General features: G+C 35.1%; 1 protein-coding gene across 2 annotated transcripts in view; it reads left to right on the top strand.

The window, feature by feature from the left end:
• The first annotated feature begins 838 nt into the window (after positions 1-838).
• Positions 839-13,521, top strand: part of LOC106692742 (terminal nucleotidyltransferase 4B) — a 29,933-nt gene continuing 17,250 nt past the window's right edge. Inside the window, exons 1-4 of one of the 2 annotated variants that reach the window (XR_010843201.1) lie at positions 839-1,390; positions 6,786-6,956; positions 7,157-7,277; positions 8,993-9,229. Coding sequence is in view for 1 of the 2 variants with exons in the window: in XM_014438861.3 (XP_014294347.1) it covers positions 1,041-1,390; positions 6,786-6,956; positions 7,157-7,277; positions 8,993-9,229 (879 nt within the window). In the remaining variant the exon portion in view is untranslated. The remainder of the gene's footprint in view (positions 1,391-6,785; positions 6,957-7,156; positions 7,278-8,992; positions 9,230-13,521) is intronic. The other variant, XM_014438861.3, reaches the window with a different exon arrangement.

The following is a 13,521-nucleotide window of genomic DNA, read 5'->3' as shown; positions in this document are numbered from 1 at the left end:
CATTACCTTGCACAAGCTTTGCAACCCTTTACGGAAAATGGAAATCAACACCAATAATACAGTGCTAATCACTTTTATGCTCCGTTGTGGTTTATATTAATTTCTTGTTCTTAGTCAGGATATAAAATATGCTAACTTTACTTAGTTTTTTCTCGTAAAGACACAGTAATATACGTTCAATTAACGCTGGATAAACGACTGACCAGAACTTTCCAAATAAAATTTACAAGACAAAAACTTTTTTTCGAATCAAATTATTACTTTATCTTATAAATAAACGATCAAAATGACCACCATCGGAAAAACTGAGGATTTTTACTTACCTTTTCGGACCGATTTTTACATATGGATTTGTGGCAAATGTACTGTATGCTAAAAAAAAAACAAAAACTAACTTGCTGAAACTGCGCCAATGTCAATCATAAGTTATAAGACTTGTTATAAGACTCCTTCTTACATCTGTTACAAGAACTTAACACAAAGACTTACCAACTCCTAAGTCTAATCAACAATTAAATTATTATATAAATGGTTTCACGTCAAACTTATTATAAACTTAAACTCTTTTGTTTAACGACTTTCAACATTAGACTTGCCTTGCACAAGACGACGTTTTCGAAGGATCATCTAGAATAGGAATCCCCTAAGTTAAATTTCAAATTTTAATTTGTGTGTATCATTGGAAGATCTTTACCTTCATGATATTATTTATATCTTACATCACATTCACTGGTTGTAAACCATTGTTTACAGTTTTTAATTAATTAGATTAAGTAAAAAAAAAGTTTAGGTACTGGTACCTCTAAGGCCTGTATTTCGTGGATTTAGGTTGTTATCGATATTTTATCTTTAGTAAGTTTATTAGTTAATGTACTGTAATTCTGTAAACATTGCTGAAGTTGAGTTAGTCTTTTGTCTCATGAACGTTATAGTGCCAAATTTTACCTAAATCAGTTATTTAGCTGTATCAGTACGTTTAACCACTTAGTTTTGATAAGACCGGTATTTACCGTGATTGGTTTTTCTTTATAAATCTTTCGATGGATCCAAAAATCGGATGGTTTCAAACAGAGCAAGAAGGACCTAGTAAGGAATATTGGATGAAGGTTTGGGATAACTTTCAAAGGAACCTAGGGCATGTCTCTAGTAAGGCTGTAGCCGACAGGAAGTTAGGGGAAGCTGGAGCTACACAACAGACCCATTTTCAGCATTTACCACTTCAACAGCAGCAAAAGGAAAATCTTGAAGGTGCAGACCCAGCTAATGTTTGGAACAATAACTGGGCTTCTACATTTTTTATGAATAGGCATCGTGATAATCTTATAGGAAATTATGGAGGATGTCCATGGAGACCACCTAACAAATTATATGATTCTAGACCTATTGTTGCGTAAGTTTGTCATCTGTGTTAATTATTTTTTATTGTTTTAGATATTTCATTTCATGATTAGGTGGTGTGGAATATTGGTGTGGTCTTTGCTCCTTCAACCTGTTGTGGAAAAGGTTTAATGCTTCAAAGATTAATTCATTTTACAAATTAGTTGTAATACACCCACATGGATTTTTAATTCACAGTTGAATTTTGTTGGAATATTTTATGGTAATTTTCTTATAGTGAAAATCTGTATAATTAATTTCTGCTTATTTTCATCAAATGTGCATGCAGGATTTGTAAATGCATGCCTTGTAGGTTTAATATTTTTTTAACAATATTTAACCCATGGTGCTAATAAAAATTTACTAGTTAATCTAGGAAATACACTTTCAAAGGATTCCTATCGAACTTTTTACTAGATAATTTCCATATACCAGAATATCTTACTGTTAAAATTTTATTTAACTGTATAGAGGTGCAGGTAGTTAGTAATGTTAATGTACTTGTTCTTGAAAAAAAAAATCCTTATTTCAATGTATATAGAAACATTATTCCTTATACTAATGTATTCTTACTGTTTCTAAATATTTATGTCAAAGATTTATTGTAAGTATTTGCTTTGGGAGATTTATTTTCTAAAAGTAACATGGAGCATTAGTACTGAACAAAGTGAAGGTACTATTTCTTGTAACTGTAAAACTACTTATTAGTTGTCATCAATATGTATTGCTGCAGTAATAATCATTACTAATAAAAAATTGAAAGTTCTCTTTTATAAATACTTAGTCAGACTAGTGCACATTAGATCTGTTTGATGTATTTATTCCTTGAGAACCCAAAATAAATTGTGTTTTCATTTATTTGATTTCAGTAATTATAAAAATCAACAAACAGGCATTCTTTCTTCACTAAATCTTTAACAATATGTATTTATCTATGAAGATCCTTTCCTTTTATCCACACGTTTTCTGACAGTATTTAGAAATCTTTGAACTCTTTTTCTCTCCAACTACGGTTTTTTTTTGTTTTCTCCCTGCTTGGTTATTTCCAACATGCAGGGAAGAAAGGGGTTGTCCATGAAGTAATTATTCTATTCTCACCAGAGTAGGACTGATATGAAGTAAAAGTCAACCTGTCTAGGTTGGGAATCGAATGGCACTGTTGCAGACATGAAGTTGCTAAGGTGACACCTCAACTGCCTCAGCTACAACAAGCTCATTTTTCTCTCTCTAACCAACATCTTGGCTTCAGGTATTGTAAACATTTTCTGCAATGTTTACACTATTATAAAAGATCTTAGCCCATATGAAACCAACTAACAAATAATTGTTTTACAATACTGGACCCCTGTGGTGTTTTAATCCCAATCATAATGCCTCTTGTTTTTCAACACTAATTCTCCATCCAGGGGTGACGGTAGAAGCGTAGTAACGCGCCTGTCTGCCAACTCATAGGTTGCGAGTTCGAGTCCCTGGCCCTATCCGGGATTTTTTTCAAGCATACAATTATAGAATACTCACTCACAGCCTCCCCTTGGCCATTTGTGTGGCCCGTCAGCCAATGGGTGGCATTCACAAAAATAGGCATGGGAGTGACGGACCCACCTTATGAAAAACCATGTCAAGAAACACGTGAGGTATTTCCCAAGTTCGTCGTGCGAGGCTTTGGACATCCATGGTCTGTCGCGCCATAAAAAACAAACGACAAACAATTCTCCATCACTATCCATAACCCTGCCATCATCTTTAAGCTTTATGAATGTGCTTTATCCTTTGATCACTACTGTAATTTCCAATTTGATACCAAAATATTAGGCTTGTTCCTCAATCAAAATTAAAATCCTTTCTGAATACGTTCATATCCATTTTGATACTAATCCTAGCATCACTAAATAAACAAACAATATGTTTCTCTTGCATATTGGCTGGTGTTTTATTTATTATGAAAGGGAATTTTTTTTATTAGTAATTTCCAATTTGATACCAAAATACTAGCCTTGTTCCTCAATCAAAATTAAAATCCTTACTGAATTCGTTCATATCCATTTTGATACTAATCCTAGCATCACTAAATAAACAAACAATATGTTTCTCTTGCATATTGTCTGGTGTTTTATTTATTATGAAAGGCAATTTTTTTTTTATTAGTAGTTAATTTATTAATAATTTAAAAACCCCCACTAATCCTACTCTCCATTATTGTACTGAACCTTTCATCCCTTTCATGTCTAGATAGTAAGGAATGTTGATGGTAACTCACAATCACAATTGCTTGTACTTGGTTCGATATCGATTCACTCAATTGATGTACTTGATTAGCAAGTGAACAACTTGAAGATATCAAAACCCCATTTCAAAAACTTTAATTGCAATGTATTGTTGTGTTGTTTTCTTTCTAAATGTGTTTTGATATCAGGTTTATTTAAAAACAGTTAAAAATGAAATACATCTGATTACAACTTTTTATTATTTTGAAAACAACACACATATAATAAAATTAAACTAAATACTAATTATGTGTGTGTGTGTGTGTGTATATATATATATATATATATAGGGATATATATATATATATGTATATATATAATTTCAAATTATGAAGAAGATGGTCAGGGATGTGGTCAAAAGAGAACAAAATAGCTAACAACTATTTTTGTTCTCTTTTGACCGTACTAAAATGGTCAACTGCACCTGTCTACCAACCCAAAGGTTGTGAGTTCAATCGCCGGCCCCATCCGCGTTTTTTTCAACCATAAAAAATTGTACAATTCTCACTTACAGCGTCCCCCATGGCATTTGTGAGGCCCGTTAGCCAATGGGTGGCACTCACAAAACAAAAATGTTGGCCGAAAGGTGCACATAGTCCCTTGACATGTTTTATGATGGTCAAGGAAAACTGGTCATCACGCATTTCTTCCCAAAATGGCTACAGTTTTTCTTGTGGATTCTCGGCGGGAAGAACAAAGAAGAAGAAAGAGAAGATAAAATATATTAATATCAACTACTATCTACTTAGTTTATTTTTATCTGAATTAAGGTTCTTATCTTGTTTAGTTTTTAAGCCCTGAAATTCAGGTTGAAATTTGGGCACAAATAAATCAGTTTTACTAATTTGTATTAAACAGGATTTAGTGAATGACACAATTCTTCCTTATTAAAATATAATAATACAAATGACCTGGGCAGAATAGCCTGCAAAAGAAACTTTAAATTAATGTGAGGAAGAAATTATATTGAAGATGTCCTTGAGAATGGCTAGAATGGCCGAAACTTTGGACTGGTGAAAAATAAAGTGTTGAGACAAAAATGGATACTAATTTTTGATTTATTTAATAAATAATTACTTTGTCTCAAGAAATTGAAATAATATAATTACAATAATTTATTTCATATCATCATCAACAACGTTTCGGGAGATTTCCCCCATCTTCAGGCTGCTAAAAAACACCTTCAACAAAACCATAAACATGCGATTACAACAACACTAAGATATCATATATACTTAGGAACTATTTATAAACTATTTACTTGATAACTAAAACCTATATATTACATATAACTTTCTTCTTTATTGTCATTCTTGCTAATATATAATAATATTTATGTCATTTAATGAATAAAATCAATAAAAAATAAAAACTTCCTTCTTCTTTAATAAGGAAGAATTGTGTCATTCACTAAATCCAGTTTAATTCCATAAGACTCTTCCAGTAAAAGATCACTAATTTGTATATATTTACTGACCGCACCCCTAACCATATTCTCATCTCATTTTAAATTTAGTTTTATTGCTATTTGATTCCAGGAATATTTGGAATATAGAGAAAAAAAATGTTTTATTTATAAAAGAAGTGCAATTTCTTATATAATATAAATAACTTTAAATTTAAACAATAAAACATAAATTAAATTAAATATTAAAAATACAAATTTTTTATAAATGTTATTAAATACTTGTTAGTGAATAATTCATTTGAATGAAGTTCATATCTGCTGAACTGGCCTCATTTTTAAACACTGCCAATCAAACTTCACTTCACTGTAGTTATTAAGTTGTTTCAAAATGTTTTAGTTTGCAAAGTATTATTTTTATTAGATCATGATTATTATATATGACTTGATTTACCATTACGCAGTTCACTTATGTTTGCAATGTTTCTAAGTTCAACTTTTAACAATTATCATAATTTAGCATAACATACCCGCCATCTTTAAGAATAGTTTTCTGTTCAGAAGCAAGATAAGTGTTGTTATAAGCTCTGAGGAGATACTGTTCCATCTCCTGTCTATCCAATGCCTTGTGTCAGTTGAAATATTTACCAGTTTAAAGTATTTTGTATTTTTTATCATAATATTGTACTTTTGCATTTGAAATTAAGTATTGATTAATTTTTTAATCTTTAAAAACTTAATTCATTTCATTCACATAGAATACTAAGTTTGTATTGTTGGTGTGTATTATCAAAACAAATGCATGACAATCGGCCTTTGTTTTATATAGACTGCATTGTTCAAGTGTCTTTGAGAAAGTCTTGGCTCAAAATAGCTCTTATTGAAATATTTCAATTAATGACTCAAAACTAGTAAATATTAGTGTTACTTATGATTGATCAAATAAATGTTATTTATCAAGATAATGAATCAAACTGCTAATTAATAAATCTAATACTCTAATACTAATAATATTACTCTTTATTTCAAAGGAATTCTTCATAAATCATAAATAATTATTAATTTAAAGATATAAAATAAATTACAACTTTTTTAATACAAAATATATAAATTCTCCTATATTATTAAAGTAATAATATTTTACATATATACATTTATATGTATGTATATATATATACTTTTTTTTTTTCAGTTGGCTCCTCGTCTGGTCTTTGACCTCTCTTGTTGTCTCTAGCCAACTGTAGTGGCATTCATTGTTGTGTAGAGGTGTTCTTATGGATTGCTTTGAGCCACTTATCCTGCCCATCTTCATCTCCTTGCCTTCATATCATGAGATATTGACTGACCAGCCTCTGCAAGCAGTTTATTGTTAGTTCTTCTCCTCCATGTTTAAGGCTTTAATTCCAGATCGCTCCTGTATTGTATGGTGGACTTCCCTTTCAAATATCTTGATTCTGCTTTCCTAGGGTACCTGTTACAGTCAAGGTCTCACAGCTGTATATCAGAGCTTGCTGGCTTTATTATCATGACATTGTAGAACCTTAGCTTACGATTTATATATATATATATATATTCATTTTTTTTCCTTGACTGTTGTAGGTATATATTGTTTTGTGGGTCCTGTGGATCAGTCAATAATATAACTTATTTAGTTATTGTTTTGCAACTTTATTGTTTAGTATGGATTATTGTTATTATTACTTTAAATTTCTATATATGAGATTATACTTTATTTCCAGGTTACATGAGGAAATCAATGATTTTTACGATTACATGTCCCCAACTCCAGAAGAACATGCTATGAGAAAAGCAGTTGTGAAAAACCTGGAAGCTGTTATACTTGAAATGTGGCCATCAGCAAGGGTTGATGTATTTGGTTCATTTAGGACTGGGCTTTATCTACCAACAAGGTGTTCATAATTCTTTGGATTTATAAATATTTTATTAAGTATATTATGAATTGAAAAGTTTTGGTTTATTATATTTTTTAATAGGAATTAATTTACCAAGGAACGTTAATTTTATTATATTCAATTGTTAGTAATGATTAGTTTATTTTGGTTATAACAAATTCCATCATTGTTATTTATTTATTTATTTTTTGTTACAGTGATATAGACTTGGTAGTTATAGGTGACTGGACCGAAACTCCCTTGAGGACTCTAGAAGATGGTCTTTTACAGCGAGGAGTCTGTGATAAAGATAACATAAAAGTTCTGGATCGTGCTACTGTACGTTTTTTATCCAAGCTGTTTCTCATAGCATTAAAGACATATATCTTTTAAATAATTATTTGGTTTGCTTATTAAGTGATTGTAACTTAATGGATTAAGTTACAATCACCTCCAGGTTTGTTAGGTCTTTATTATTATATTATTATTATTATGCTCTGCAACTTCCCTCCTTTTCTTTTTCCCTCAAAATGTTGAACCATACACTCACTAAAAAGAGTGATCGCTTTCTATCGAACAATTCCTTATTTGGAGAATAATAAGTGAGGAGTCTAGGAGCTAACAGGTCTTTGGATGCATATTCATTTATCTTAGGAACTGTTTAAGGATCACATTGAGTTTTCGGGTGATATAAGAAATATGGCTGTTCCAGAATAGTTGTTCACATATGACTGATTTCAACAGTGGTATGGAAGAGAATAGGTTGGCTATTAAAGTTAAGAAAGGTGTGTTATAGAGGCAATTAATAAGGTGTTAGAAATTGAACTCTACATTTAGCTGCAATTTATTCGACACTGCCTATGCATTGATACTGTTAATGACAACCTGAAACTTTCAGATGGCCTACATCTGAGTAGGACAGAAGGATATGTAAATTTAGAGATCATAAGTAGTTAAAGGGTATTGTGTATAGTGAATGTAATGAGAAAGTTCAAGGTATAGAAGAAGAAAGGATTAAAGAGGGTGATTACCTTGGAGGTATGCTACATTTAAGAAGATGATAGGAAAAAGTTTTATCAAGAATGATAGCCATTTAGGGCCTAAGAGTCAAGGAGAAAAGTACCTTTAAAATGTTATTAGATATGAAGAGTTTTTGGAGTGTGAAGAGAAAAACCTTATGATCAACAGAATCAAAAGTTTCAGAAAAATTTAGTAGAACTAGGATATTGAATTTTTATTTCTTTTTCTTTTTGCAGGATTGTAAGTTTTTGTAATTTCCAGCAGAGTCCATTGTGTGAATTATTTATCAGAAGCATGATTAGAGAAAATTGAGGAGAGCTTTTTGCTTAAAGAAATTATTAACTGAATAAACTAGTGATTTTAATAGATTACAGAATGAAGTTAGAAACTGTGGAGGATGTAGGGACTTTTTTCATTGTACTATGTATGACTTTTTCAAGCTCCACTGGATATACAATTTTGAATTTTAATTCCACTAATTATTCTTGCCTCTAAAGCCCTATGCGCTTATGTGAACTCCGATTCATCTGTATTGGTTTTGGAGACCAAGTTCAGAGATGTGGTCTTCTAAAATGTAGAGAGAAATGCCAATAACAGTTTGTCCAAAACATTCCATATAAAAGAGTACTATTTTTAAAGTTTATTTGTATGAAGTTATTATGAAAAACTGAATTTTGCTTTTTCTGTTACCTGTATGCAGAGAACTAGTAGGTTTTCAAAAATAGGTATGACAATTTTAATTACACACATACATCTAATGAAATTAATTACACTTTGTTTATTGCACAATTTATAAGCATTAGTGCTGTATACATTTATACTTTCTAATTTTATAGAATTATTTTACAATTAGTTAAATTTATACAAAAATAAATATAAAAAAAAAGTGTTCATAACTTCATTTGTTCATGTGTTCTTTTTTTCTTAAAATGTATAGCTAATCACTCTTTTGTGTATAATTGCCTTTTATTGTAAATTAATTCAAAAATAATTTTTATATTCTATTTATTCAACTTCTTTGTTCTATGAATTAGGTTCCAATTGTCAAACTAACTGAAAAATCGTCTGGTGTAAAGATTGACATATCGTTTAATATGAACAATGGATTACGGTCTGCAGAACTCATCAAAGAATTCAAGTCGAAGTTCCCAGCACTTGGCAAGTTGGTACTTATTTTAAAGCAGTTTCTACTCCAAAGAGACCTTAATGAAGTGTTTCATGGTGGCATATCATCATACAGCCTCATTTTGATGACTGTGTCTTTCCTACAGGTGGGTTGGTGTATCTTTTCTACTTTTATGTTAGGGAGCATGTTATAGTTGATTATATTATGTTGTAAAATAAAATAAGTTTCTATTCTTGAATCTTAAATATATCTTAGATCCAGATCGATGTACAATTGTGTCTCCTATTAACAAATGCTCAGAGAAAAATAATGATAAATTCAATTGGGGGCACCTAGCAACTACACCCATAGCCGTCACATGACCAAACACAAATAACATATTCATCATCATTAATAATCAATTCTAATTATAACTCAAACCACAGATCCGATATGTCTCTCCTCTGCCCAATGCTACTGACCTAACCAGTTTATTGAAATCTTTCCTTTCTAAATTCAAATCCCTTGTCACCCCACTCATTTCCCTCATAACCAATCTTGTGTCTCATTTCATCCCTCCTCAAAAAACCCATAAATGACATCCTTTAAGTCCCTATCTATCCTTTGGAATATGAATGGTGTTTGAAATCATCAAAATAAACTATCCTTGCTCTTACATTAAAGAAAGATTGACTTAGCCCTTATCATTGAAATACTATTGACCAGTAAACAAAGCTTCATCATGTCAAACTTACAGGACAGACCGCCCTGGTGGAAAAGTTCACATAGGTACTGCGGTCCTAGTCTGCTAGTCTATATCCCATCACCTGCTCCCCTTACCAATCCATTATTTCCTTCAAACTACTGCTGTAGTTGTTAATACCCTCTCCTTTCCAATCACTATTGCATCAGCGTATTATTTTCCTAACCAATCCGTATCCAATACCCAATTCAGTCCTATCCTCAACTCCTTATGACACTACTTCATCCCAGCTGCTGACCTAAATGCCAAGCATCATCTACGGAATTTCAGAGCCACTAACACTTATGGGTAAATACTTCTGTTTCCACTAAATTCCCATAATCTCAGCTTCTTTTCTCCTAATACTCCTACTTATTGGCCTACAGATCCTAACCGAAACCCCGACCTCCTTGACTTACTTATTCACTCAGGTTTAGTTCTTCTACATTACTCCATATTATAGCTAGATGGCCTTTCCTCTGCCCACAGTTCAATAATTATCATGAACACAATCATACCTTTATAAAATATTTACATTCTGCCCAGGGAACCCTGAATGAAGCCATATCACTCAAATGTGGATAATATGGCAGAACTCAAGGATCCCAGTGTTTCTCTCCCTGCCATATCTCTGGTATTTAGAGCCAGTTGACCTGGGTGAGGGCTCTTGAGCCACAGACGCTCAAGATATGAGGGAAGAAATTGACCATTACCATAACTTCAATAATTTTGATAGCATGAGATCAAGATCAAAAGAAATGTTGAGGTTGTGATGAATCCAATGTAGGTCTTGAAGGAAGCCTAGATAGCGGATTGTATCTGAAGAGGGAAAGTTATGAAGTTTAAATGGATTATTGGACAGGATCTGCGTCAAAGGGCGAAAGTGATATGCCTACATTTGGATTCATTGACCTTGCTGCCTCAGTTGCTGCACCATTGCTCGATCTGAGTGAAATACGTTATACCCACCGGGTACCGACTTATGCCCACCATGGGATATTTGGGACCTTCGTCTTGCCGTGGACAGACAAAGGATCGGGAGGGCTCCAGGACTAGATAGCATAGATGCTGCAATCCTCAAGAACAGTGCTCCTTATATTGAGGAATAGTTGTTGGATATATTCAACGAGTTTTTGGATAAGGGGTACTTTCCAAACAAGTGGAGGATTGCAGACTTGAGACTGCTCTACAAGGGAGGTGCTAAGGATAAAGAAACGCCTAAATCCTATCGACCAATATGCCTCCTCCCAGTAGCTAGTAAGGTTCTGGAGCACATGATCGTCCACAGCCTTAGACCAGTCCTAAGTGCTGCAATCCTCCACCTAATCCTCATTCACGACAGTTTAGCTCGACCCGTGGCAGGGGAACTATGGATGCGCTGCTGATAGTGCGTGGAGGAGAGGGCGGAGAAATATGTCTTATTGATCATGTTTGACATCTCTTCCGCCTTCGACAGCGTTTGGTGGCCCCGTGTACTCCAGCGGTTGCAAGAGCTCGACACCCCCAGTAATCTATACTCCCTCGTGGGTGGTTACCTCAATAACAGGAGTGTCAGGATCAGGGATAACTACTACGAGGTCGAGAGAAAAATCGAAAGAGGATGTCCCCAGGGTTCGGTCCTTGGACCAGCTCTGTGGAAGCTGGTATTTGATGAGTTGTTGGGGGATCTGGAGGACAAGGGGTTCCTTGGCACGGCCTACGTCGACGACCTGGCAGTCATCATGGCCAAGAACAGTAGATCCAGACTAAAGACAGAAGCGGAGAGGTGTGCCAGTCTCGTAGGAGAGTGGTGTGTGAGGAGGAAGTTGAGTATGGCAGCAGCCAAGACTCAGGCCATACTCATAACAGGCTCCACGGACAGGGCTCATCCTATCACCTTGGATATCCAAGGAGAGAGGGTTAAACCAGGTGAGGAGGTGACATATCTTGGTGTGAAGATAAGAAGAAGATTCGATGCCACTTCTCACCTAGTGTATCTAAAGGACAGGGTGACACTGTCACTCAATGGATTAATTAGGATAGGGGGTGCATTTTGGGGCCTCAGGTACCCTGCAACGATGACCATATATAAAGGTGTGATCTTGGGTATTCTGAGGTACGCATCCCCTGCCTGGAGCCAAAACCTCACGCAGACACAGAAGAGAAGACTGGCCACCATACAGAGATTGGCTCTGCTGAGGGTCACAAAGACATACAGAACGGTGTCGCATGAGGTGGTGCAGGTCTTGGCCGCAGCGATGCCCCTGGACCTCATCCTCAGGGAGGATGTCCTTAAATATGAAGTAAAGAGGCAGGGACTAGAAGCGCTACCTGATGACCTCTGAGAGAGGATCAGCGAGACTCCAAACTTGTGGAAGAAAATACTGCGGGAGGACTCAATACAGAAGTGGAATGGACGGTGGGTAGCAAGCCAGAAGGGCGCTACTTTGAAAAAATTCTTCCCTACCTTCCCTTCCAGACTGAAGGCTTAATGGGTCATCCCAGACTATTAGGTCTCACAGATCCTAACAGGACACGGGGGTTTTCGGGGAGAGCTGCAGGGCTTTGGAAAGAACATCGACCCCCAGTGCCCCACGTGCGGAGTTCCTGAAACAGCAGAACACGTAATAGTGGATTGCTCCGCCATGGAAGGATACCGAGCCAGGTTGTTGAGAAAGACCGGGAATTTCGCCCTCGCCGAGTCGGACTTTCCCTGGTTGATGGAAGAAGAGAATTATCCCTTCTTCAGGGAGTTCATTTACGGATGGAAGGAGGTAGTGGGCCCAACACATTTCACAATGGGAAGGACTTGACCACCCAACATCGGCGAGCCACCAGAAGAAGATGAAGCTGACCCAGACTGAGACCAGGAGGGCTGGACCAGCCTGGTAACTGCAGGAGGCACCCAGACAGATGCGCACCAGAAGGGCCTACCGAACGGATGAAGATCATTGGGAGCAGTGGCATGTGCAATCCCAGCGCAAACTACCCACTGCTCCCGCACCCCGTATGTCAGAAATGGCAAGGGAGGGGGATAAAAAAAAAAAGAAAAAAAAAAAAAGATTGAGTGAAATGCTTTTGTAAGTTTAAGGATGCCATTTCAGGGTTGGAGTGGGAAGATAGGATGTCGGTATCAGCGAATGTTGCAAGGAAGGTATCAGGATTTGAAGGGATGTAAAGGATAGGACCCAAGACACTACCATTTAGAACACCAGCTTTATCTGGGTTTGATATAATGAAGCTTTTTTTACTGGTCAATAGTGTTTCAATGATGAGGGCCAAGTCAATCTTTCTGTCATGTAAGAGCAAGGATAGTTTATTTTAATGATTTCAAACACCATTCACATTCCAAAGGATAGATAGGGGCTTGAAGGATGTCATTTATGGGTTTTTTGAAGAGGGATGAAATGAGACACAAGATTGGTTATGAGGAAAATGAGTGGGGTTACAAGGGATTTAAATTCAGAAAGGAAAGATTTCAATAAACTGGTTGGTCAGTAGCATTGGGCAGAGGAGAGACATATCGGATCTGTGGTTTGAGTTATGATTAGAATTGATTATTAGTGATGATGAATGTGATATTTGTGTTTGGTGATGTTGAGGCTATGGGTGTAGTTGCTAGGTGCCCCCCCAATTGAATTAGTTATTATTTTTCTCTGAGCATTTGTTATTAGGAGACACAGTTGTACATTGATCTGGATCTGGGTTGACTTCTCCACATATGCCTTTAATATTTC

This window comes from Halyomorpha halys, unplaced genomic scaffold (genome assembly GCF_000696795.3).
Source record: "Halyomorpha halys isolate HHAL.00 unplaced genomic scaffold, Hhal_1.1 Scaffold69.1, whole genome shotgun sequence".
Classification (NCBI taxonomy): domain Eukaryota; kingdom Metazoa; phylum Arthropoda; class Insecta; order Hemiptera; family Pentatomidae; genus Halyomorpha; species Halyomorpha halys.
The sequence above is the reverse complement of the archived record's forward strand: the minus strand, read 5'-3'. Positions and strand labels throughout refer to the sequence as shown.